This window comes from Pinus tabuliformis, chromosome X (genome assembly GCF_031772625.1).
Source record: "Pinus tabuliformis cultivar Carrire ecotype Pingquan chromosome X, CPIR1, whole genome shotgun sequence".
Lineage (NCBI taxonomy): Eukaryota > Viridiplantae > Streptophyta > Pinopsida > Pinales > Pinaceae > Pinus > Pinus tabuliformis.
This window is the reverse complement of record NC_142308.1, coordinates 687,491,927-687,519,435: the sequence shown is the minus strand read 5'-3', so window position 1 is coordinate 687,519,435 and position 27,509 is coordinate 687,491,927. Positions and strand designations below refer to the sequence as shown.

Below are 27,509 nucleotides of genomic sequence, written 5' to 3'. Positions count from 1 at the left end.
CTTCAAAATCTGTTTGGCTCTTTCCCGCCATTAATATGTACTGCCAATTCTATTTGAATGGTCGACAAATCAGTATTTTCAGTTGGTAATTGAGATTTAAGCAATTCAGAAACATTAATCACCTGCTCAAATGATTTAAGATTAGATTTGTATGGATGAGATGCACGTATGGCCAACAAAACATTACTTTATCAATATACACCTTTATCATCATGGCTCCACACCCTGCCACTCAGTGGTGACCAGCAAGCCAGCAACGCGGGTTTTCTCCCGGGCCAGACGGAGACAGAGACCGGGCGAGAGCGCGGCCCGGTATGTGCCGGGAGAATGAGCCAATCCAGTCATGTTTTTCAAAGACGTAAAAGATTTCCATTCTCCCTTTAGTTTGGCGGGAAAACGGGGGTGCGGCGAAATAGTCAATAGGGCTTATTTTTTTTCCAAGCGCGGGAAGCGCGTGGAGCCCAGAGTCGTATGAGTAGCTACTATGGCCAACGAAGAAACCTGCGCTTGACGGATCCGTCCTTACCGCATCCATCATCCATGGGATGCCGGTGTCATTGCCATTGCCTGCCCGCCCATATCCATGTCCGTGATGAGTAGGATTATTATAAAACCGGATAATAGGCTAGGGTTTAGGGGCCAAGAATTACAGGCAACAGAAGACGAGAACAAACACATCTCATTCATTTCTTTCTCCGTTTCATTCAAATCTTCTTGTATTCTGTTCAAAACTCAATTTTTTCAATGGGAAGACTGAAATGATCGGTTCGTCTATAACGGGAGAAATCAACATTTCTATCTTTTAAACTTACCGGTTTCTCGATTGATCGATAGATTGCTCAAGGAGAAGGACGAGACACGGGGGATCGAGGCGGGTTGAAATTCATTGATATTGGCGAGCGACCTGGAGGTGAGGCGGTTGCTTGCTATTTTGGACTTCTCTCTCAGATTAAGTTTTGGGTTATTGCGGCGGATGGTTTCTAGGGTTTCAAGACCTCTGCCTAGTTCTTTTTCTCTCGTTTTCTTTGTGAGTGTCACTAGCTTTGCAAAAAGGACTGTTGAGGCCGGAGTTTTGTTTTTCTCTAGCATTTACTGTTGAAGTTGGAGCTAACATTTGCTGTGGAGGTGATGTTTTAACATGCTTTGCAGTGGTCGGTCGCAAGATCGATTCGATTCATTCTGAGTACCCCCAATTCGATTGATGTGTTGTACACTGGTTTTCTTTTGTCAATTCGATTCATGTGTGGCACAAGGCTTTTCTTTCCTAAGTCTTTTGCTGCCTCTTTAGTACTTAAATTAACTGATCAAACTTGTTTGATATCTAGATATATTTTAGTCTCTCTGCTGTAATCAATCTCTCAACAAAGTAATCGAAATAATGCAAGTTGTCTATCGCAGGAATCTTGTGATTATTGAGTTAGTTTCCTTGAGCTTGGATGCTCGTCAACAGCTTTTGGATCCTATTCAGAAACGATGATTAAAATTTAAGATCATCTGCACGACCTTCCAGCTCACAGTTGATAATTTTCATCTCGCCCCTTGTGTTTATCGATGTTTGATTGTCGAATATTCTTCTTAGGACTTGCTTCATTCTATGGTTCCAATTGAAGTAATTTAGATAGCATTTAAACTCCCCCCTGTCTTGACATATTTGCTGTGTGCAAGACATCTTCAAGCACCTGTCTGTATGGGCATCTATTGCACAATGAATGGTTTCCATCCATTTTTCCTTAGTGCATCTTAAAGTTAAACTGGCTAAAGCTCTTCGATTGTCATAATATCCCCCTCCGACTATCGCACGCCTAATTTGCTTCATTTTCTATGTAATTTGAAGCAGTTTGCAGCAACTTGATTTTATCTAGCTCTTTATCTAGTTCTTGTTGTCCGTTGCTTTCAGTACCTTTTAATTTCAAAATATCTGGCCTTATCGATATGCGATTTCCACATATTTAGATATTTATTTAAGTTTGATTATTAGCTCCTGGATCTTCTCTGCTAGGGCCACATGTTGATTTACTTCATGCATTGTATCTTTTATAGGAGACCATTTGGTTCTCCCACTTTGTATGGACATCATTGTACTCAACAGTCCATTTGACTGACTTTATGGTCATTAGTTGGATATAAATATAATTATCTTTTCTTATTACTGCTTCACAAGAGCTCTTCACAATATCCTCCAGTTAGTTTAGTTAATCCATTCTTTTAACTTAGCTGGAGCATCTTGCCAGTGGATTGACCATCGTTGAGATCTCATTGTGGCCCTTGTTGATCATGTTTGGTATATGTAGAAGCTGAAGCATCAATACGATGATCTACTCAATACGATGATCTACTCATTTACTTGTGCCTTTGTCCATGAAGTTTGATTAGAAGCTCTTTGAGCATCATAAAGCCATTTCATTCTTTTGTGGCTGTAGATCTATTATGCTCCATGAAACTATTTTCATTTTTTGATTTTCATGTGTTAATTCCCTCCTGGTCCATCCAGTTGTCTTTCATTCTCCATATACGAACTTCTACCCATTGAACCTAAGTTTATTTCTTTGGGTGTTGAAAGCGTGCTTTTAACTTTCATTTATTACCCGCTTCTATTTGTCCAGTTTTATTCCTAAAATTGAATTAGTTTGATCTCCATTTCTGTCGTACATTTCTTTCTTTGTCTTCTTGATCATCAGTATTTATTGAAGGTTCGATTTACTAAAAAACTTTTGTATAATGCTGGGTAGTTGTACTTTGGTTCCTTCAGCACTTCCTCTATCTACACATTTTCCACAACTAACAATGAAGTTTATTGGCTGTCGTTATAATCTGTTGGTGTATTAATCTCAAACAGTTTAGTTCTGACTTTCTGGACTGGCATCCTTTTTAAGTTCCTTTTTTAAAATATTTCCTCTTTTCCCAGGCTTTCCACGTTGGACATGATTGTGTACATGTTTTTATTGATGACATGTTTTATTTTAAAAGCTATGTTCTCCAAAATCTAGGCTTGTTCCCAAATTATATCGACGTTTCCATTTGTTTTGGTCATCCAGTTGTCCAACATATAAAGTATTTCTCTTAGTGTTCTTAACGTTGGTCCTCTGTTATTATAACTGTTTTTTAGCTTGTTATATTGTCTGCTCATTCTCATGTTTTAGTTTTCAGTGCTCATTGAGCTACTTTAATCTGCTGCTCCAATTTATGTTTTCATTGAGCTACTTTCATCTTCTTCCCCAATTTATTTATTTTTCTCTTCATTAAGTTCCCATCATTTTCCACTCCAATTTATTTGTGCCATCATTGTTGTATTTTGAGGTTGTTGGAAGCAGTCCAGTCTTTATCTGATAATTCTATTACGTGTTTGTGTAGTGTTATTTTGTTCCTTTAGTTTTGTAGAATTAAGTGCTATTGTTTGGAAGCCAGTATGATCTCTGTTGGTCTTGTCAGTCTAACTATAGATCATCTCTAATGCCTATAAAATCATCTGGAAGCTTTGTGATAATCATGGTGCTCATATCAGATTGTTTGTTTCCTCATGTTATTTGAAGTATTTGGAAGTATTTTATACACTTTTTCCTGTTTTTTCGTAGGCATACAAAACTATTGTCATTATCTTCAAGAGGTGATATATAGCTTCTCCCTGACATGGTAGATGTCTATGATACATGTCCTTCCTAGCTCAATTCCCCCCATTTCTTGCATTTCGAGGCACAACTAGCAATTTTCTTTGAAGTAATTTAGCTTAGAAAGATCTGAAATTCACTTTAGTCCTTGAATGTACTATATGAAGTAAATAAAGTTCTCATTGTTGTGGCATAATTTTAGATTGATTGAAAGTGCACTTATATTGAACAGGTCAAGTTGACTGCTTATTTTACTTCCAATTTGCAAGACTCTCGTAGAGGATTAGCAGTCATGGACTCCTTAGATGTTAAGATCCAGATCCTCTTAGGTCCAGAAGCAGCGCCGTTTGAGTCTCTGATTGAACATTTGATGGGTACTGGTAATGAATCCCGTGGTCAAGCTGAGGAATTATTCAATGCTTGTAAGCAGATGCACCCTGATACATTGCTCCTGAAGTTAGTACACATACTTCAATATAGTTCCCAACCTGGTTTAAGATCTATGGCTGCTGTACTCCTCCGTAAGCAAACTGGTCTTTGGACTCAAATCGGGGAATCCTCTCGTTGTGCATTGAAGGAGCAAATACTAGTCTGCTTGCAGAGGGAGGAAACAAAGAGTGTGCTGAAAAAACTTTGTGATACAGTGGCTGAGCTAGCAGCAAGCATTTCAGATGAAGATGAATGGCCAGAATTGTTCTCCTTCCTCTTCCAATGCAGCAACTCTGAAGTTTTACGCCACAAAGAGATTGCACTTCTTGTGTTTGGACAGCTTGCCCAGTACATGGGTTCCCAACTCCATTCTCATCTGCCAGTACTTCATGATATTTTTCAACAGACTCTTTCGCCCAATGCACCAGGCGATATAAGATTGGCAGCACTTCGTGCAACAGCAAGTGTTGTACAGTCTTTGGATTCTTCACAAGATAGGGATCTGTTTCAAGATTTATTACCTGGAATGGTTCATACATTGACTCAGGCTCTTGAGATTCATGAAGAGGCTATTGCACAGGAGGCACTAGAAATGCTTATAGAAGTTGCTGGAACAGCCCCACAGTTTCTTCGTAAACAGATAGCAGAGGTTGTAAGAAGCATGCTTCAAATAGCTGATGCAGAGAGTTTAGATGAAGGAATTCGCCACTTAGCACTGGAGTTTCTAATCACCCTTTCTGAGGCCAGAGAGCGTGCTCCTGGGATGATGAGAAAACTACCTCAGTTTATTGGAAGGCTGTTTGCTATTTTGGTTAACTTGTTACTTAATGTAGAAGATGTTTCTGAATGGCATACTGCAGAAACTGAGGATGAAGATGCTGGGGTGACTAGCAATTATGAAGTAGGACAGGAATGCTTGGATCGCCTCTCAAATTCCCTTGGGGGTAACACAATATTACCAGTAGCATCAGAGTTATTACCTTTGTACATATCTGATCAAGATTGGAGGAAGCGACATGCTGCACTGATAACACTTGCACAGATTGCTGAAGGTTGCGATAAGGTCAGGTTATTTATCGATACAATTTGTTTACAGCTCCTTTTTTTGTAACCATTCAGACCCATGCCTCAACGAATCTGACCTTTTGTGGATACAGGTTATGAGAAAAAACCTTGAGCCAGTGGTAAACATGGTATTGAATTCTTTCAAAGATCCTCATCCCCGAGTACGATGGGCTTCCATCAATGCTCTAGGGCAGCTTTCCACAGATTTGGGTCCAGAGTTGCAAGAACAGTTTCACCCAAGAGTGGTTCCTGCCCTTATTGATGCTATGGGTGATTTTCAAAACCCCCGTGTCCAGGTGAATGTTTGTGGATGCTATTATTTTTCCAGCTACCTTTGTTCTAGAAACAACAATCTATTATGTTCCTTCTATTGTAAGATATATCTTGTTACTGAAGTACTGCAGTTTTGGGAACTCAAACTGTAATTTTGACAGGCACATGCAGCAGCTGCAATCTTAAACTTCAGTGAAGGGTGCACTCCTGATATTTTGGTACCTTACCTTGATGGGATTGTGAGCAAGTTACTTGTCCTTCTTCAGGTATATTAAGTTGGAATGTATCTTTTGAAGAGGTCAACTGCCAAAATTTTCAGTGTTGTGATTGATGATTTTTGTAATCACAGAATGGGAAGCATATGGTACAGGAAGGGGCTTTGACTGCTTTGGCATCAGTTGCAGATGCCTCGCAGGTAGGTTTTGCTTTATATTTATAATTTCTTAGATAAAAGGATCATTATTTTTGAGGAACTCTTTCTTGATTAACACACTGATCATTGCATTTGCATTATTTGCAGTCCAGCTTCCGGGTGTATTATGATAATGTGATGCCTTATTTGAAAGCAATATTACTCAATTGTACTGACAAATCAAATCGAATGCTGCGTGCTAAGTCAATGGAATGTATTAGCTTGGTTGGCATGGCGGTTGGAAAGGAGAAGTTTGGTCCGGACGCTAAGCAGGTACATTGGGGGTGTTATTTGTTCTCTTGTTCGGTTCAAGTTCATGTTCCCAAACATTCTAAGTCTCATTGTTTTGATTATGGCACCTTTTCTTGATTGGCCGCAACAGAACCAATCAAACTGTTCTTTGTGTCTATAGCCAAAGAAGACATTGTGCAAAACTAGATATGAATTGATAAAGTTTATTGCGTTTGCTTCGTCTTTTGTTTGCTTTATGTGAAAAGATCTGGGCTGCAGATGCTTTCATTGGATGTATAAAAGAATGTACTCTGCATTGGCACTGGTTAAATGTTATCCTTCTTAACAAGGAGATGCATGCCTAGAACATAGGTGGTTGTTGCACCGAGAAGCGCTATACAGCCCAGTAAAATATGGAGATGGTAGGAAATAGTATTCTTGATAGTACATGATGTGTAATTCATTCTACATTTAGTTTACATGTGATATTTAAAACAAAAAAATATTTTACCGTCAACCAAAACTAAAATATTTCAATGTCTATATTAAATAATATAATTTTATATCTATTTGTATAGAGAAAAATAAAGTAATTTAATTTTTATTTTAATTTTTTATTATTATTAACTTTCCATAATTAGGGAGATGTGTAATTTAATTCATTTATAATACGGAGTTGATATATAAGATTTTAAAAATATCAATAGAAAGAAAAGTTTAAAGTGGGTTATAAATAAATATTTCAATATGCAGGTTTAGTAAAATATTTTAACATGAAACATATATAGAGATAGGAAGATTGAGAGAATTCTTATTCCATTAATAGTTACTTACTAATTCAATTTATGAGGGAGATTTGTTATTCTTTCAATGCTTAATATGAATTTGATATGTAATGTCTTAGAAAATAATAAATATTAATAATAAAAATAATTAAATGTATGCATACAAGAAAAAATATGAAGTCATTTTTTAAGATTTTAATATGGAGAATGTGAATTATAAATAAAATATTTCAATGTCAACTACATATATATTATCCTAGCCTAGATCCATCTTAACTCGGGATCTATTAAGTGCCGAGAGGGATCAAATCTCTTTTCACTCTAAAAGAGGTTTACATCTCAAGAGATTTGATCCCTCTCGGTGCTTGGTAGATCCGGAGTTAAAATGGATCTAAGCTGGTTACCAACAATCAAGACATTAAATCAATGAATAGATTTTCTCAATAACGGTTTCTAGTCTGAAGGTCTTCTTATGTGGATTACATTTGTTGGTTTGAGATCCTGTCACACAACAATGCCACTGTGATATTCGGTAATTATTTAGAGGCATACTTTTAACTTGATATAAATAAGGCTTTAGTGATGAGGGTTAGGCTGGCCTATAGTTTTCCCTATATCCAATGGTATTTTATTTTATAGGATGGGAAAACTGAGGATCAAGGGAAATATATTATCTAATCTTTTCTTGAAATAATTGCTGTATCAAATGGTATAACACATATTTCAGCTAACTATTGTTTTTCATATAATCTCCGCTAATTTTTGTCAACTGAAAGTCTTGAAATGAGACAGTATTGCCCACTCTTTCGTTTGAAACTAGATTTGACATGGCTTTATTGTTTAAAAAGTGTTTTTATCTGTAGTTGTCTAGGTTTCTGTATCCTGGTGCATGACATGAACGTGCATGCAGCATTGCTGTTAGACGGTGGAGATTCATATGTCATATGCGTGCTAACGTGATTTTAATTATGATGATTGTAACTTGTATGTCTAGAATGTCATCTATACAGCATGTCCTAGATGTATTGTTTATGTTGTGTCATCTCATCATGTTTTTTGTAAATTCAGGTTATGGACGTGCTGATGAATCTCCAGAACTCACCTATGGAAGATGATGATCCAACGATAAGCTACATGCTTCAGGTCTGTAATTTAAACTCGAAAGAAAATGGCTTTCTGCAATTCATCTAACGATTTATCAATGATGGGAATAGGAGACTTATCTTTAACGGTGATCTTGTTGAGATCTATATAGTCTGGATGACACATATGCCATTAACCATCCTTTTTAGAATCCATCATCTCTGGTGAAGATTTGTCTGCTTTGTTTATGGAGTCTTGCTATAAATCTGAACTTCTTTGTGTGAAATTTCTGACTAACTGTTCTTTAAACATCACACAGGCATGGGCTCGTCTTTGCAAGTGCCTTGGGCAGGATTTTTTGCCATACATGAACATTGTTATGCCACCTCTACTTCATTCAGCACAACTCAAACCAGATGTTACTATTACTGATGCTGAAGACACAGTTGATGAAAGCATTGACTCTGATGATGACAGGCATGTATTTTATGATTCTTTCTCCATTAATGAGCAGCAAAATGTCCATTACAATTTGAATATTGATAGCTTTAATGGTTAGGAGGTTAATGAGTGATTTGGGTGTATTTTGACTTGCTTTCATTTGCATGTGAAAAATATCAGTTAGACTATGAATTGTCAGGGAATATTTTGGAGCTTTGTCACAGATATGTCTAAGAATCAAACTAATTTTTTTTTTTGGAATCTAATTATCTATTTTGTTAACATATCGAAATGTATATCTACATATTGCCTATATTGATTGTGCTAGGATGCTCATTCTGCAGCACAATATGGGGAAGACATGTCACCTCTGTTTTTAACTTTTTAATGCTATATACGTCAGCCAAAAATATCACTTGATAACAAAAAATATATATATAAAGATGTATTATTATAAACAAATGATTAACACCTTGAGGGATTTAATCCCTCTCGGTGCTTTATAGGTCTCAGGTCAAGATGGATTTAGGCTGGTAAATTCTTCCAATATCTTTCTTTCATATTTGTCAGTGTATATTTTGTTTGTCAGGCTGTGGTCTAGTGGCAAGTTGGATTGCTTGCTATGATCATGGCCCAGGTTCAAATCCCAGCAGACATGCTACAATGCTAAATATGGAGTTACACATGTTTTCTGGTCTGCAAAAAGGGTTTTCCAATTGGGAAATGAATTATCAGCCTATATATTTGAATATTTGTCCATCACATATGTTTCTGGTGTTATTTAGATGTTCATTTCAGTCTTTCCAACGAATCTCAAACTATGGCATTTAGGCCAACAAGTTTTCCAATTGGGAAAGGAATTATCAGCCTATATACTTGAATATTTGTCAGTCACATATGTTTCCGGTGTTCTTTAGATCTTCATTTCTGTCTTTCCACCGAGTCTCAACTATTGCATTTACGCCAACAAAAGGGTTTTTAGGGCTGGTTTGGTATCGAATTGGTTTTGTCAAAGTTTGATTCAGTTAGTTTGTTTCCAACCTGGCCTTTTGTGTACCTACTTGGTTGAGTAGCTATGCGACACTGCTGTGGCCTATGGTGGTTGACTCAGCAAGCAAAATTCATTTTTTGTTTGTTTTTAAATGAGTGAAAAATTTAACTCCTAAACCCTGCCAACATCTTGTCTTCGAGGACTCTCATTTTGCCTCCCATAGTTTGACCAAAAATGCTGACATTTAACGGTAATGTTAGGATTGCAACATTTTCATTGGATTCTATCACGTATGAGTGTATGGGATTAGCATTTCATCAAGAGCACCAAACCCTTGATGTACCTTGATGTTGGTGGTATTGATTGTTGAATTCCTATATCATGGCCTTAGCAAAAATATGCCCTCCTTTCAAACCAAAATCAATTGGTCAGGCATGCTAAGCTTTTTCTACCATATTAAAAAGTTTGGATTGGGAAGTTTCACCAGAAAAGGGTGGTCTTGACTGATGTTCCTGGAGGATGGAAGTAGAGGCAAAGGCTAGACAAGAGGCAAAGGGTGATACTAATGATGGGGATCCTAATTTAAGCAATGGTGGAACATTGCATGTCATTTAAATGTTCTTGCTCATTTATTCGTAATGCTTTCTTTCAAAATTTCAGTAATTTTTTGGAGTCATGGTTTGTAATCTTTAAAATATAGTTTTTCATTCACATTTAATATTTTAAGTATGATTTAGTAAACTGAGTCATTGAAATCAGATTGGTTTGAGTCAATCTGAGTCTGAGTTTTAAAACATTGGTTTAATGCTGACAACTATGTTCTGTTGTTTATGGAAAATTTCAGTAACCAGTTTAATTAATGCTAGTGATATTTTCTCACATAATCAATGATGATAAAACAGATTGCTTGAAAAGAGTTTTATCTCGATAAATTTAGTCTTCGCTCTACTTCTTGTCATGTATTTTCTTAGCTTACCTTACTGTGGCTAGCTAGTTTAGCTTTTAGCAAATTTCAATTAGTTATAAACTTATATGTTTTGATATGCCTTCTGGCATCTTTATAGGAGTTGCTTTTGCACTTCCATATTGTACTTTGGTTCCTGATGTATTCTTGGAGTCCCATAGACCTACTTTTGTGGTCACTTGTGAACATTAATAGACTTATCTTATCTTAGCTTCTGATTTTCAAATCTATTAGTAACAGTTATTAAATATGTGAATTACAAACCTACAAATTGACATGGGTAAAAGACAGCTTCTTCATTTTAAAGCCATCATCTTTGTAAGAAACAATAAACAGAAGATACACAGTTAGGCCATACTGTGCTGCTGTTGTTTTCCAAAAATCCTACAGCAAAGAAGCTGATATGAATCCTGTCAAGGCAAGTCCATGGAACTTAATTTCAAGAGAGAAATGATCAAGGAAACAATTTCGATTGCATTGTAGGAATTGGACTTTGGCATTGTTGAACTGTAGTCTGGAAGGAACCAAATAAATCCTAGATGCTTGCAGTTGAACCCTTCCCTTTCACTGTAGTATGGTACATATGCCTTTGCATATATCTTATGTCTCTTTCAAAAGTGAGAAACTGACAGAATCTAAGCTGCTTGCAGTTGCTGATCCACTAATTTACTTAGATCTACGATGCAGAATGGATGTTTTATATATATCTCATAGGTTTAGAATCTTTTGCTGTGTAGGGCATCTCCGATGTTGTTTTGAATGCCATTCTACAAAAGGTGTTCATAAAGTCTGTTCTAGTGAAAGATTATACCCTTACTAATTTTTTTGAACTACAGCGTGGAGACCATCACTATTGGGGACAAAAGGATAGGCATCCGAACAAGTGTACTGGAAGAAAAGGCTACTGCATGTAACATGCTTTGTTGTTATGCTGATGAACTGAAAGAAGGATTCTATCCATGGATTGGGCAGGTATTTGTTGGTATTAATCATTGTTAGTAAATGTAGGTGACAATTTTTCTTTATCAAATTATGTAACTAATTTTGGTTTGATGACAGGTTGTGCCAATTCTTGTTCCATTATTGAAGTTCTATTTTCATGAGGAAGTTCGGATGGCTGCAGTTTCAGGTATTTTATATATTTCCTCTAATGGAGGACAAATATATTTGTGTCAAAGATGTCCAAAAACTTATCACTGGTTGTTGTTTAAACAGGCATGCCAGAACTGCTCCGAGCTGGAAAATTGGCCATGGATAAAGGACAAGCACAGGGATGTAATGAGTCATATGTTAAGCAACTCTCGGACTATATTATTTCATCCCTTGTTGAAGCATTACATAAGGTGAGAAAACAAGCTCTTTTCAAATTTTCAAACTTTTCATTACGTATAGTTCATTAGCTTAAAGATATATGATTTCAGTGTCTCTTGATAATGTCTATTTGCACTCGATTGGAGCTGACACAGTTTATGTGGCTTACCAGGAACCGGAAACAGAGGTCCTTACAAATATGTTAAGCTCACTAAATGAATGCATTCAGGTGATAACACAATTTTAGTGCAACGAGAATATTATATGGGATATTCACTTTATTTACTTCACTGCCTATGTTGGTTACCTGTCAGTGCTACATATTGCATAGTTTATTTTCTTCAAGGAAGTTGTCTACAGTCTTTATCTGCTCCTTAGCTTTAATGATGATTCCGTATCTAGAGTGCCTGTGCTGTAGCCTGTCAGAAAGGTATTATTTCCTGTAATTTGGGTGCAAGCTCGTGGAGGCTTCTAATTTTTTGCTAAATTGTGCTAGTGTCGCCTTTGGTCACAATTGTAGGCCTATAATTTGTTACCCTTCTAGGGATTAAAAGATTCACGGTGTGGAGAATTTCCAGATGAGTTGAGAAGTTTCAAAGTGGGCATAATGCTTTTTGCTAGTAATTCCAGGGAATTTGGCAACCAAAATCTTGGTTACTGCAGATGCAACTGAGTTTTATTTGGATTTAGGATTTAGGTTAACTTCCTTATCTAGTCAGATTGTATCCCATTGCAAAATAAACTATGTTATAGAAGCTTGTTACGGAGGATGTTTCTTTGCTTTGTCTTATTCTGTTTTCTTTTTTTTATCTGTGGATTTTATTAAGATAGTCCAATGTATAAGATCTAAGATGCATATGCATGCAACTACTCGATACTATCATGGGATGCAGACAAAGTACATAAGTTTGTGCAAGAAGGAAATAATAAAAATTGAGAATAATAATCTAGAAAGTATCCAAAAATTCTCTAGGTCACACAGGAAAGGAAATGACTAAAGAGAAGTATTACTTGTGTCTTTTTTGTTTTGAATGGGCTCTATTCACTTTCCCATCAAGTCTGACAACATTATGCCATTTCAAGGGGCCTATGCTTTGTTATTCTTTCTGCAGGTGGCCATGAATTCTACTCCATCAAAACTGCATTGTGAAAATAACATTTTCTCCTTGGCAATAGGACCTGAAGAAGTTTTCTTCAACATTAACATTTGTGAAGAACATTATACATTTTTGCAGCAATTTTAGGAGCTTCATTTTAGTCCTTTTTGGATTGGATAGGTCATACAAATTTTCTGTGGGTCAGAACTCAGCCAACAACTGGTCAAGATTGATTAGCTGAAAAATAACATAATGTTCCTTATAAATTCTTGGAATTGTGTGGTCTTTTTTTTGCTCCTGCAAGTATCTGCCTCATTTTATCGGAAGGAAACCACAGGACACGAGTTATTCCAGAATTTCATAATTTTTTCAGCAGGTCTGAGGAGGTTATAATGCACTGAAGTTGTAGTTAAAAACTTTTGTTCAAGTTCAACTTAGGTTAATGTGTCTGTTTGGGCTCTTTGCTGTCTTTTTGTTCCTAATTTCTTTCTGCCTAGGATTCCGTCAATAAGAGGACATGATCGATTGGCTCAAATCAAATTAATAGTTCCTTTGATCCCCTTAAACTATCGTATCTCCTCCTTGCAAGCAGCAATGCAAGCTTGTTAGAAAGAACTTACAAGATCTTATTCATCCTAAAATAAAAATTTTCAGCATATAAAGCTGAGAAGATTTATAATTCTCTTTATTCTAGCCCAAATGTCTTGAAGTGTAAAGGTTGTTTGTTTAATTTCAGTTCAGTTTTGGCTTTTTTGCTCTTGTACAAGATAGCGTTTAGTAGTTACATTTTATTGAATGTTAGATAACTTTAAGTACAGATTTTTGGATTTTGATCACTGGCATTTTGCTGATGTGCAGATTTCAGGTTTGTTGCTTGAGCCTGGGCAGATTAAGAAAATGGTTGACGAATTCAAGCAGGTTATTACAGCTAGCATGAGCAGAAAACGAGAGCGCACTGAGAGATCAAGGTCTGAGGATTTTGATGCTGAGGAGGGGGAGCTGTTGCAAGAAGAGAATTCTGAGGAGGAATTAGTTTTTGACCAGGTATGTGATATGCAGCTTGCTTTGTCGGGGCCTGGGGGTTAGGTATGAAGTTCAGGCACCAATTTTTTTCATTTTCACGGGGACATTTTTATTTGGTAGGAAAGAAATCGTGCAACGGATTCAACTGTGTGTCTGTGCAGTGTGTTTTATCAAATAGCGTTAACTGACCTAGTCTGGTTTTTCAGATTGGAGAATGCCTAGGAACACTTTTAAAACTGTTCAAATCATCGTTTTTACCCTACTTTGATGAAATCATTTCCTTCATCACTCCAATGCTGGTAAGTTTCCACATTTGATAATGAAATAAATGCTTCTTGATTCTATTTTTTATAAAGAGATGCATCAGGCCACAGCTAGCCATTTTATATGTAATCGGTTATGAATCAAATAGTGCTATTGGTACCCTGAGATCTACTACTACTTAAACTGTGGTGGTGTATTCTGTAGACTTGATACTTGTTACTGTCACATGTTTGCAGGGAAAAGATCGGACTGAAGAAGAAAGACGAGTGGCAATCTGCATTTTTGATGATGTTGCAGAACAGTGTGGTGTGGCTGCTACAAAGTAGTTTACCCAAAACTTGGTGGTTGTGAGTGTATGGAATAGTTATTTGGCTTCTTATTTAGAAGGATCACCAATTTTGTATTGTTTTTGGGACAGGTATTATGACACATTTTTGCCATTTCTTCTTGAAGCTTGCACAGATAAAGATGCCGATGTCCGGCAGGTGATGTAAATTATCCTAGTCTTGCATTTTCATGTTTAGGTGGAATCTATCTATTTTCTGGTCCCTCTGCATTTTTTGATTAAATCTGTTTCTCTACAGGCAGCAGTTTATGGACTTGGAGTGTGTGCTGAACATGGAGGCCCAAAAATAAAGCCATTAATTGGAGGTAGAGCTATGTAACATGATGTTATTTGCTTACTGTGCTAAGTTTGTCCATCTTGAATGTGTTATTGATTCGTTGGGTTCAATGACAACAGAAGCTCTATCAAAGTTGAATGATGTAATTAGTGATCCATCAGCTCTTCTGCCTGACAATAGAATGGCAACAGACAATGCAATCTCGGCCCTTGGCAAGATTTGTGAACATCAAAGGGATTGCATTAATGCATCCCAGGTATACATAATTTGTTTATTTGATATTTCCCTGTTGAGGATTTTGTTCCACGTTAGTATGATCTCTGTGTAGAGAATGTAATCCCTCTTGAATCTATATTTATTATGATAAACAATGCAATTCTCTCTCTCTCTCTCCCTCTCCCTCATGTCAAATGTGTCCGTTGTTCAATTGGACTGTGTAATTGCAGGTTATTCCAGCCTGGTTGAATTATCTGCCTATCAAGAATGACCTAGTTGAAGCAAAAGTTTTACATGAGCTGTTCTGCTCAATGGTAGAGAGGTATGTCTAGAAAACATTTAATTAACTTGATGTGGGTTCTATTGGTTCCAGTTTTCATGTGAGTGTATTACTTTTTCTGAAGCACTTAATATTCATCTGTGTGTACTGGTTCTTATCTGCAGGTCTGATCCTCAACTTCTTGGCCCAAGCAATCAGTATTTGCCAAAGATTATTGCTGTTTTTGCAGAGGTTTGCTTTTGAATTCTACCAGATCCTTTCCTTGCATGAAGTGTCTCATTTTTAGGCGTTAATTTTAGTTTTTAATTTCCATTAAAATCATTGTTGTGGTGTCATTATAATCTTTGTTAAAGTTAGTCAATACAAATGTGTATATTGATTTTATGAGAACCTAGAAAGTTGAAATTCCAAGTTGATTATTAGATATTTAGTTGAGGAGAACAGTCTTGTTTAATATGACAAGACTGGGTAATAATTCTAGTGGGCGAGCTCAATTCATTCAAATGGACTTTTTGAAGTCAGAGTTTGCCATGAGATCTCTGGGTCTAGTCTGGTTGAGTCCTGCTGGGTGATTAGATGCTATGCTGGTGGTTGAGCTGTTCTCCATCTGGATAATCCAGGGAAGAGGGGGGATTCTGTGAGGTTTTCCTTTAGAAAAAAGAGACAGGGTACTGATTTTAGGCCATTGAGCCTTCAGCTTTGCATTTATTAAATATGCTACATTACTTTTAATGCAGGCTGGACTACGTAACTGCAACCTCCCGATTTCCTACCTATTTGCATTTCTTTTTGTGCACTTGCTCAATAGTTCTGGGAATTGTAGGTCCATAATTGTTCTAAAATTTTACATAGGTAGATTTTTTTGGAAGAAATGTCTAATAAGATCTCTTTGGATAAGCTGCCACATTGTGAGGGGTTTATCCATGCCGTTAAAGACACCTAGGACTTGCACCTGCCTCTTCTGCACACACCTGTGGGGTTTTGAACCCGGGCCTCTGCGTTAATACAAGTGCGATCACCTCAGTGTTTGTTGCTAGACCACTCTCATGAGCTGATTTGGTATATCTAGCATGCATGTACTGGGTATACTCGGTGGTATAATAAATGCAAAAAAATCCACTTTTAATGGAGGAAAAGTACTTGCAAGAATGGTTAATAGTGAGTGGGCCATGCTCAGCTAATATGAGTTGGTTGAGTTACTTGTCCCAGGGGCCACGCTTGAGAGTCATGCTGACAAGTATGGAAACTGTCCTATGGACTGCATGAAACTTTTAATGTATTATCTGAACTTGTTTTCTTTTACAAGGCCCCTTGATCTATACATTAACTGTTATCTTCTTTGGTGTAGATTTTGTGTGCCGGTGCTGATCTTGCTTCAGATGAGACCATCTCTAGAATTGTACAGCTTCTAAGGCGACTCCAGCAAATAATGCCACCACCTGTTCTTGCATCAGCATGGTCGACTTTGCAACCTCAACAGCGAGCAGCATTGCAGTCTATTTTATCACCACAAGCTTGAAACTTATTTTGGTCTGAAATATCATTATATGTTTTGTAGTTGAATTTGTTGAGTGCTTCGAAGCCCAATTGTTATTTGTTGAGTGTAAAATAAATTTTCCCATAGGCGTTTAATAATTGTGATTATATCCAAATAAATTGAGGAGCTTGCCAGTTGCTAGTGCTTTCAGGTCAGTCAATGAAATTTATTTCTTATTAAATGTATCTGTAGTCTGCAAGAGTTTTTGTTGACTGTCAAGGTGAGGTTCAACAGTGTGAAATAAAGGCTATTTTTAATTTTACAAGCTTGTGAACTACATTATGGCATGGACTACTATCTCCTCTAGTGCTATGGAATGTCTCAGTCAGTATATGTTAGTGATGTGGCTTTTCATATGGCAACATTGACAATCTCGTTGAATGAAAACACCCACTGCATAATTTTTGTAATAGTTGTGCTTTTTCTAGGAAGAATGCAGAGGCTCTTGTTTCATGTGGATATATTTCTTCCTGCTGCCAAACTGAATGACCGTTGGAAAACTATAACAATTACTACAATTATGAATTTATGTTAGTGCTGATCTTGCTTCAGATGAGACCATCTCTAGAATTGTACAGCTTCTAAGGCGACTCCAACAAATAATGCCACCACCTGTTCTTGCATCAGCATGGTCGACTTTGCAACCTCAACAGCGAGCAGCATTGCAGTCTATTTTATCACCACAAGCTTGAAACTTATTTTGGTCTGAAATATCATTATATGTTTTGTAGTTGAATTTGTTGAGTGCTTTGAAGCCCAATTGTTATTTGTTGAGTGTAAAATAAATTTCCCGTAGGCATTTAATAATTGTGATTATATCCAAATAAATTGAGGAGCTTGCCCGTTGCTAGTGCTTTCAGGTCAGTCAATGAAATTTATTTCTTATTAAATGTATCTGTAGTCTGCAAGAGCTTTTGTTGACTGTCAAGGTGAGGTTCAACAGTGTGAAATAAAGGCTATTTTTAATTTTACAAGCTTGTGAACTACATTATGGCATGGACTACTATCTCCTCTAGTGCTATGGAATGTCTCAGTCAGTATATGTTAGTGATGTGGCTTTTCATATGGCAACATTGACAATCTCGTTGAATGAAAACACCCACTGCATAATTTTTGTAATAGTTGTGCTTTTTCTAGGAAGAATGCAGAGGCTCTCGTTACATGTGGATATATTTCTTCCTGCTGCCAAACTGAATGACACTTGGAAAACTATAACAATTACTACAATTACGAATTTGTGTTAGTGCTGTCATGGAACATGACTATGGCTGTACAACCTGGTATAGGGTTTGCTTCAACTTGTGGCTTGTTGTTGGTATAGTACTTGGCTATGATTGTACTTGGTATAGAACTTACTTATGCCTGTTCAGTCATATTCTGTTCATTCTTGTACTCTTGTGACTACCAGCATACATAAGCTAGGCCAGAAGGACCGTGGCCATTCAGAAACTAGACATTAATGAAGTAATGGCAGAGGAAACTCAATCGTTTACTGGATTACAGAGCAAGGTCTTTGAGTTGTCTTCATTGCATTGAGAGAAGCAAGGTGCATTCTACAGCCCCGGCAATTGAATCAATTGTAATCTGTCACTGCTTTTGTCACCATATGTTAATGCAATATAATATGTTATACAAAACTAAAAATATAGAAATAATAAATCTATTGTGGGCAAAATGATAATTGTTCACAAATCTCTCTCTATTAAAGAACTCTATATAATCCAAATCATATCATCTATCGGATTTTAAGCAACCAGAGATTTGCATCTCAGTTGATTTTTATCTCTCTTGGTGTCCAATAGATCTGAGTTAATATGGAGCTATGCTGATTCTTAAATCCTTTTGCCTTTTTAAGAAATGTGGCTGATTGCTGCTCTCTCCGTTAATACATTTTCCATGCATCACGTGACTGTCTACAGTCTTTCAGGGCCTCAAGAAACTTCCAACAATGGGTTTTTAATTCCCTATTGCTTTCTCCATATTCATTGTAACTTCATTTTATTCCGTCCCCTTTCCCCTCAAATTTATGCATACACCCTCTTCTACTGCAAAGTGTAGATTCCATGAGCTCTGGCTGCACTCAGAGTTCAAAAGTTGATTTTTTATGAAGTTTGTATGAGATAGGACTATTGCTCATGTACTGATTAACTAAGATGTTTATTTTCAATTGAAGTGATTACGTGAAAGATAAAGGGTCAAACTAATTTGAGTGAAGTTTCATAATTTTTAATTTTGTTTGTTGATTAACTCACTGCACTTTACGATAACTAATTTGCTATGTTGTACAAGTTTCTGGAACTGAATGGTGGAAATGCAGGTACTGGTGACCAGAACAGTAATTTGCAGGAAAGAGTGGATTGGAATTACCAATGACATAATAAAAAATAATGGGAGTATGAATAAAATTTTAAGAAATACATAAGATACTTAATTATCCATTAAATACACTTAACGTTGTTTATGATTTTGTAAAGTTCAAACTTTATAACATCAAATATTCACTCTCAAGTCGGTGTTAACACATTTTATTTTTATTTTTAATTTTTAAATTATAAAAGTTAATTTTGCCTGGTATATAGTCTAAACTGAAGTATGCTAAGCTGAATATTTTAAGGCATTAATCAATGGAAAGATGTAATTCTGTGCCTAGTCATGCCCAGTAAGTGGGCAACTGCCCTCTTGTAGTGGCTTGTAAATTTGTGTATGCATATTGCAGGAGTTCCATTATTTTCCACAACAATGGTTAGTTAATTTACTCTATTTGATGCCAGGCTTGCAAAAGAAATTGAAATTAACGTTTCAATGTAACTATGATATTGCAAGAAAAATAGAGTATATACATGATAAAACTAATAATTCAATGATCATGGTAAGTATTTAATATTGTAATATTGAACAATATTACAATTATATATTAAATATTATTTCAAATTACTATTTGAAATAAGTATATATTAAATATGATTTCAAATTACTATTTGAAATAAGTTAAATTAAGAGACAATGGTAAAAATATAAACCACGTGTTGATATTCATGTTATGGGGTAGGGTTAAAATTTGATGTTGAAGGAAGTGTGAAAGTTTTGATTGGCAGCTCTGCTGAAACCCTTGCATACATCTGTAGTCTTCAGGATGGGTTTTGCCCCTAGAGGGGGCTTCCTTTGCCCTCAAGACTCTGAAGCATTCTGCAGCCTGATATCGGCTTCAGGGAAATCAGCAAACTCTATCTTGTTTTGTCAAAAAGATTGAGAACATCTCCAAGGTCTGGATGCCTTCCTCAAAATTAATGACCTTGCTTTGTATATAAATTTCACATATTAGACTTACCGCTAGATATTAACTAGCATCATTCATCAACAATTTGGTAAGCAAACAAATGTATTCAATGCACACATGCCAGTAGTTTACATGGAAAATGAAAGCTATTGGAGATCTCTTCTTGCATTGAAGGAATTGGAATATGCATGCAAGAGTATCATCATTGGGAATTTCAATGTAATATTACATAACAAAGGAAACAGAGGGGTTAGTATCTTAAGGGATCCATTTAGACAAAGGATGGAGGACCTATTAGAATGGGATGAGATAGATATCGAATCTTCGAATGGAAAATATACAGTTCCATTGGAGATTCAGGGTGGATCACATAGCAATAAGGATGGATAGATCCCTTGCGCATATTGATCTACTACAACATTATGAAGTCAAAAGTTGTCACATTGGAAACATTCCATCATAAGCCAATCACTCTTATCCCAGCCTCCCCCAATTTTGACCCTTTTCCATTTTTCTTTAATCCTATCTGGCTGCAAGATTCAGTGGTCTTGGACAATTTTTTTGAAGCTTGGAAGATTTGGGGTACAGGGTCTCCAGTTTATATATGGGAGCAACAAATTTGGAATCAGTTAAATTTGTTCTAAAGAATGATGAAGTCCTCCTACTACATATCGACAAATGAAGAGGAACCACTTACAGGTTAGTAAGAAGTCATTCAAATAAAAATGAAGAATGAACACATCATCATCGATCTCCAGAAATTTGAGACTAATTTATCAAAAATTGCACAAAGCTTTAAGAGCATAAAAGGAATTATAGATGCTCAAATCTAGAGGCCTTTGGCTTAAATCTAGAGACAAACATATGACGACAGTTTTACGTAGACAAATCAAAGCAAGAATCACCAAGAGCAATGTTAATGAATCTTCCATTCTGGATGGATCCAACATTTCTGAATTTTAGGCTATAAAGACGCAGGCAGGTGCTATTTTAACTCTCTTTACATAGAGCAGAATGGAGCTAATGCCGATATCATCAGTGAAACTAAGGTTCCAGTGATTATCACAATAAATGAGAATGATGAGCTGATGAAACTGATAGAAACAGAGATATCAAATGCAATATGGGTGTCGCTCTTGACAAAGCCCTAGGTATTCATTGTTTTCCAATTCATTTCTTTAAAGTCTTCTAAAGTTAATCAAAATATTTTTAAAAATAATGCTACAGTATGTGCAAAAGCCATGCAAAAATGGGAGTAAACGTTAGATAGTGATGAAGATGATATTGAATATAATGAAAAAGATTTTATCCAAAATTACTTCTAACAACCAAAGAGACTTTATACTAAATTGTTAGATGATGAACAATTTAGTGTTGGTTCAAGAAGCCATCCATTTGGGGAAGGAGAACATAGAAAAGGGAATGACAATCAAGCTTTACGTGGCCGATACCTCTGTTAATGTAAGCCACGTCGTTTTGCTTGATGTTATGTTTAACTTTGGGTTCTGTCGTCTCTTTATTAGATTGGTATCCTCGTGTATTAGCAGTCCTTGGACAAACCCCTCAGTAAATGGGAAGGCCTAACTCTTTTTTCTAGGGGAGTTGTAGATTAAGGCAATGCAAGCCTTTTTCTCTTGTATTATATATAATCATGGCAGATTATCTAAACAAGAAGTTGGGGGTTGAAAGGATTGCTAGACTTTTTCTCTTGTATTATATATAATCATGGCAGATTATCTAAACAAGAAGTTGGGGGTTGAAAGGATTGCTAGAAATCTTTTAGGAATCAAAATCGTAAGGGGAGTTAAAAGCTTGAATTGCTCCCAATTTGTACATGATGCCTTTCTAGGTAAAGCTTCCACAACTATTGTGTAAAGATTCAAACTAGGATTCAAACTAGTGACTTTTTATAGATGCTTCAAGAGGAAAAAATAACCATAAAAAATCTAGTTGTTTGGTTGGAACATAAACTCTTAATTCTGCAATTTCCATGTCATTAAATTTGGCCCTCTTTCAAATATTTCAGAATTCCAATATCCTTTAGTAACCCAACATTGTAATCTTGGCAAAGTATCATTGAATATTAAAGCCAAATTCAAGCAATGTGGATCAAAATGCTTAAATCTTATCGTAACGGTGGTTTTAATAAGGTTAGTTTTAACAACACTTTCGATCTTCTAGAGCTCAATGATGTTAGCTCTAGTGGGTATTATGCAACCAAGAGATTGGGAGATTAAGAAGTTTGTGTCAATGATGGAAATCAAATATCAAAATTTTTTATTTGATAAATTGGAAGGCTATTACACCTCCAAAAGAAAGATGGATTGGTGATTAATGATCCAAACTTTATGAACATTGCTATGGGTGCTAAACTCCTATGGAGACTTGTTTTAGTTAGTCTAGATTGGGGGAAAAGAATTATGTGGAAAAATCATTTTATGGGAAATGCAAAAAGGGCGCATTGAAGGCATATAGGAAAAACAAAGAGGCTATCACATATAGAAACTTTTTGTAACACACATAGCTCCTTAATACATGATTAAAGATGAGCGGTATCCATAACCAACCTCCAAGGTTATTTTATGGAGAGGGGGATAATCAAAATTCCTTTTCCTTCAACCACTTTAAAACTCATTTTTGAGACCACCATCATCTTCATCTTGTCGAGAGATTTCCAACGATATACATTTCATCTAATTCTGAGCTGTGGATCCAAAGTTATTGCCACTAGAAGACCGATCCTCCAAATGCCATGCTAGCATTTGTACCATTGCCACATGGTAGTCCCTTTTTCCCATGTGTCTCCACTATACAATAGTGTGCCATGTTAACTCACCAAGTCAATATGCCACGTTGGATTTCCATGTCAACATGCCACATTAGATCCTACCATGCGAACACACTATGTCAGAACTGTGTTAGGTTTTCTCGCCATTGGGAGGAAACCTTGAATGCTGGTGTCTCAACCTCTTGAGATTCAACCCCTTGATACCCAATAGTTGATATCACGAGGCCTCAATAGTTCAACAACCAAAGTCCCAAGACTATTAATATTTCATCAATTGACAAAGGGAAATATCTATCTTTTGAAGTTTGGACCCATTGGGCATTGACCACCAGACATAATAAGAAACTCCGCTTGCGACCACTCACTTGGCTTGATAGATGAGAGTTAACCAATGAGAAAAAGTCCCAATGATAGATGTATTGGGATTTGTTGATATTGAGGGTTTGTGAAACGGGGTTGCTCGATGTATTACTTGAAAACCAACATACACTAGCCCAATAGATGACTTCTTGATAAGTTGGTACCCCCATACTTTGAAATTCGATAGCGAGGGGCCCTGATATTTTGAAGGATGATAGAATGAGGTCTAACAGTTGATACTTGATAATGGATTTTCAACTAAAAGATTGATCCATTTTAACTGACAAATGTATCAAGATATGTTAGTATCAGGGGTTCACAATAAGGGGTTATTTGATGTATTCTCGACACCCAACTCTCGATAATCCGCCTATGCCTTTAGACCTTCATTGATCTCATAGTCACTTGGTCCTTCTCGTTTTATTAGTGCTTTACGTGCTAATTTAAGATCAACTATCTAAACAATTTTTTTGCCCCTAGCTCAACCTAAAAGCTTCCACAACAACTTCATTATCAAATTCAATTAAAGTGCAACTCCCGCACTAGTTGTTGTGACTCAAAGGGTTCTTCATCCTCTAATATTTAGAGTCACTCTTTTTGGGGCCCACATGTGGATCATTTTATTTTCTTTTCATGGGTTTCTCTAGATCATTCTCTTGGCTCTCTCTCTCTATTTTTCTACACTCCTTTGTTCTGCCTACTCCCATGCACACTGCCACAATATGAGAATTCAAGGTCCCTCCTCGGGCTTTGTGGTCAACTAGAAACCTCCAAAGTGGTAAGTAGTCCATACCTTTGACTAGTTTGGTACCACCCTCCCCATTCTTCTCATAACTGTGAGTAGTTAGGTAGTTCAATTGCCAAATCATGGATATGAACAATTGATTTGGGTAGATTGAAAAACTTTCCAAATCCCCCTTACAACTTTTACTCTTAGGCATCAAGATTTTCTTTGGCTTCTCTCTTAGTCATCTTTAGCAATATTTAAATTAAGATGCATATTTACATCAAAAGAATTTTGTCAAAGTATCCATGTTGGTCATCCAACATTATTAGTCTTAATTACATAATACTAAATTAGGGGATTAAAAGGGGGCGCTGCAATCCCTTCCCCCCTTAAAGGAACAATGTCGTAGTTGTTCTACTATTCATAGTAGATGCTCTGTACAAGAAACAAAAATGGGTATGCCATTTCAATGGAATCTTCTAATTCCCATGTTGCCTCATTTGCTCTAAAGTGTTTTCATTGCACCTTGATTTGCGTGATGGCTCGATTTGGAGCAAGGTCTTCCTCCTCTCGATTATCATCATACACATATTTCTTAAGAAATGACATGGAATGCATGCCTTCTAACATTAGGAGGTAAGCCAAGCATGTATGCCACTAGTCCAACTCTCTCTAGAATCTTGAATGGTCCACAGTAGCAGGGTGCCGATTTAGCACAAGTTTCCATTCTCAAGGAGCCTTCGCTGGGCTTGAACTAGAGATACATATGATCTTTGACCTTAAATTCTTTGTGGGTTATGTTTCTATTTGCATAACTCTTTTGGCGATCCTAAGCTACTTTCAACCTTTGCATGATTTATAAAACTTCATGTTCCATTTCCTTTAGCATGTAAGGTCCAATCGTAATTTGATCCATTCGATGGTCCCAACCAGTGAGAGTATTATACTTCCGACTATGTAGGGCCTCAGATGGACTCATTTTCAATGATTCTAGGTAGTTGTTATTTTATATGAACTCTACTAATGGTAGATATTGCCATTTAGTAGGTTTACCCATCACATACATGTGAAGCACATAGTTTAGGATCTGTTTTACTCTCTCAATTTTCCCATGCATTTGAGGATGGTAGGCAATATTGAATGCTAACTGTGTTCCAATTCCTTCCAAAATATTGAGGTGAATTTACCATATCGATTAAACACTATCACTTTTGGCATACCTTACAATCTACAAATTTATTTCATGAATTTTTTTAGCAATATCAATTGCCTTGTGAGTGGATTTTATTAGGACGAAATGAACAATTTTTCTTAGCTTGTTCACCATTACCATTATTTCATCATGCCGTGTTGCAGTTTTAGGTAGTCCCATGATGAAATCCATAATTATGGTTTCCCACTTCCATTTTGTAATCAAAAGGGATCGCAACAAGCCTGTTGGATGTCTATGCTCAACCTTGACTTATTGACATTCCAAACATCAAACGATGTATCTCAAAACTTCTTCGTTCTGGGCCATTAGTGTAATTTATTTACAACGGTAATCATCATTTGATACTAGGGTGTCCATAATAGGGATTTTTGTGTAGTTCATCCATAGTGAGATTTTTCAGTTTAATGAAATGAGGTATGCATAGCTTGTCTTGGTACATCAATAACCGTCCTTGTTCATTAATATCCTACACACCTTGATCCTTTAGTCCTTTTTTGCAACCATTCCTTAACATGCTTAAATGTGCATCATTGTGCATAACATCTTTTATATTAGCCCTCAAATCAGTCTCATAGGTGTTGATTTCTACCATGTGTATCATTTTCATTTTGCAGTTTGATGCACTTGCAACACAACTTTCTTTTCCTTTTATGTGATGAATCTCAAAGTCATACTCACCAATAAGTGCTAACCATTTGGCTTTCCTAACATTCAGAAGGGGTTGGTCAAAGAAATACTTCATCCTACTGTGATGAGTCATCAATACAAATTTGTGGCCAAGCAATTAATGTCACCACCTATTAATGGTGTAGATAATAGATGCATGTTCCAATTCATGCATGGCATAATGTTTCTCATGTTCATTGAGCTTCCTAGACTAATATTTAATCACATATCCATCTTGCATAAGGACTCCTAGCCCTTTATTGCATGCATCAATACACACTAGGAAATGTTTGTTTGAATTTGCAATATTCAGTAGTGGTGCATTTTTAAGGAGACACTTTAGCTATTGATATATTTTTTCACATTCCTTTGACTAGAAAAACTTCACTCCTTTCTTTTGTAATGAAGTGATTGGATGACTGATCTTAGAGAATCCTTGGATGAATCTTTGATAGTATGTTTCTAGTCCCATGAATGATCTTACTTCAGTAACATTCCCTAGGGAGGTCCAATCTATGTTGGCCTTTATCTTTTTAGGATCTAATGTGATCCCTTGTTTAGAGATGACATGGCCCAAAAATGAAGTTTATTCCGACAGAAGTCACACTTGCTGAACATAACATATAGTTGATGCTCCCTCAACACTTGTAGTATAATGTTAAGGTGTTCTTTTTTTATCTTCCATACTCTTTGAATAGATGAGTATGTCATCAATAAAGATGAATACACAATTTTCCAAGTACTAATTGAGTATGTTGTTCATCAGGCACATGAATGTAGTTGGGGCATTAATAAACCCAGATGGAACCATTACAAACTCATAGTGCCCATATCGGGTTTGAAATGTTGTCTTATGAATATCCTTATCTTTTGCTCTAACTTGGTGGTATTTCGGTCTTGAGTCTATCTTGGAGAACATTGTGGCTCCCATCAATTAATAAAAAAACCATCAATTTGTGGCAATGGGTAATTTTTCTTGACATTCACTTTGTTTAGTTGCTAGTATTCGATACAAAACTTGAGAGTGTTTCTTTCTTCTTCACAAACAAGGCTTGTGCTCCCAAGGGAGACAATTTGACCTAATATATCCCTTGTACAACATATATTTTAAATACAACTTGAGCTCCAACAACTCAGGTGGGATAATCCTATAAGGTGCTCAAGACACTTATAATACTCTTCGCATGAGCTCTATTGAGAAGTCCATATCTTGCTTAGGTGGCAATCATGATATCTCTTTTGGAAATACATTATGGAACTCTTGTAATATGGGATAGTCTTGAAGTTTCACTGCTTTGTTTCCTATTGAGTCTAATACATGAATAACATATAGTTGGAATCCATTCTCTTGGAATTTCTTTAGCTGCATCACTAATACATGTATTACAAGCATCGGTTTTGATATGCCTCTGAGGGCCCTAAGTTTTCCATTGTCATCCATACATTCCAAAGTCTTCTTGTCCCAGTCTATCTTGACTTGGTATGGTACCAACCAATCCATTCAAAACAAGACATCATATGAGCCTAAGGGAAATATATTCAATGTTTCCTCCGTGTGTAATCCATTCATTCTAATCAGGCTTTCTTCCACTAACTTTGTCACCTTCATTTCGTCCTTGTTTTTCCCAAGGGCACAAGCTTCATCAACTTGGGGAACAACATACTTGAGGTGAGCTCTAGGGTAAATCAAAATAGAAACAAGTCATTGAGAAATTATACATTCTTCTTCAACCATTAATTCCTAGTGGTCTGCTTATCAATTCTCTACGAATGTGTAAATTCAAGGCATCACTTATGATACATCATTAATGGTGGTAGCTTTTGTACTTGATAGATCCTCTTACTGCC

The 27,509-nt window shown here is 36.4% G+C and overlaps 1 protein-coding gene across 2 annotated transcripts; it reads left to right on the top strand.

The window, feature by feature from the left end:
• The first annotated feature begins 400 nt into the window (after positions 1 to 400).
• Positions 401 to 16,764, top strand: LOC149141839 (uncharacterized). 2 transcript variants are annotated; one of them, XM_089447330.1, is made up of 21 exons: positions 401 to 1,027; positions 3,838 to 5,097; positions 5,192 to 5,395; positions 5,534 to 5,638; positions 5,722 to 5,787; positions 5,893 to 6,057; positions 7,869 to 7,943; positions 8,203 to 8,360; positions 11,116 to 11,251; positions 11,339 to 11,408; positions 11,495 to 11,622; positions 11,763 to 11,819; positions 13,546 to 13,731; positions 13,917 to 14,009; positions 14,211 to 14,296; positions 14,393 to 14,459; positions 14,559 to 14,625; positions 14,717 to 14,853; positions 15,044 to 15,135; positions 15,258 to 15,324; positions 16,442 to 16,764. In XM_089447330.1, the coding sequence occupies exons 1-21, from the start codon at positions 974 to 976 to the stop codon at positions 16,610 to 16,612; spliced, it is 3,444 nt and encodes a 1,147-aa protein (XP_089303456.1). In that variant the 5' UTR covers positions 401 to 973; the 3' UTR covers positions 16,613 to 16,764. The 2 variants fall into 2 exon arrangements, with proteins under 2 accessions (XP_089303456.1, XP_089303457.1); XM_089447331.1 differs by having other exon boundaries at positions 403 to 910.
• The last annotated feature ends 10,745 nt before the right edge of the window (positions 16,765 to 27,509 follow it).

Excerpts from the sequence above, each read along its gene's own strand:
- LOC149141839 (XM_089447330.1), top strand. The coding sequence starts at position 974 with ATGGTTTCTAGGGTTTCAAGACCTCTGCCTAGTTCTTTTTCTCTCGTT. Across the intron at positions 5,098-5,191 it reads TTGCTGAAGGTTGCGATAAG|GTTATGAGAAAAAACCTTGA; the intron begins GTCAGGTTATTT and ends TTGTGGATACAG. Across the intron at positions 14,854-15,043 it reads ATTGCATTAATGCATCCCAG|GTTATTCCAGCCTGGTTGAA; the intron begins GTATACATAATT and ends GTGTAATTGCAG.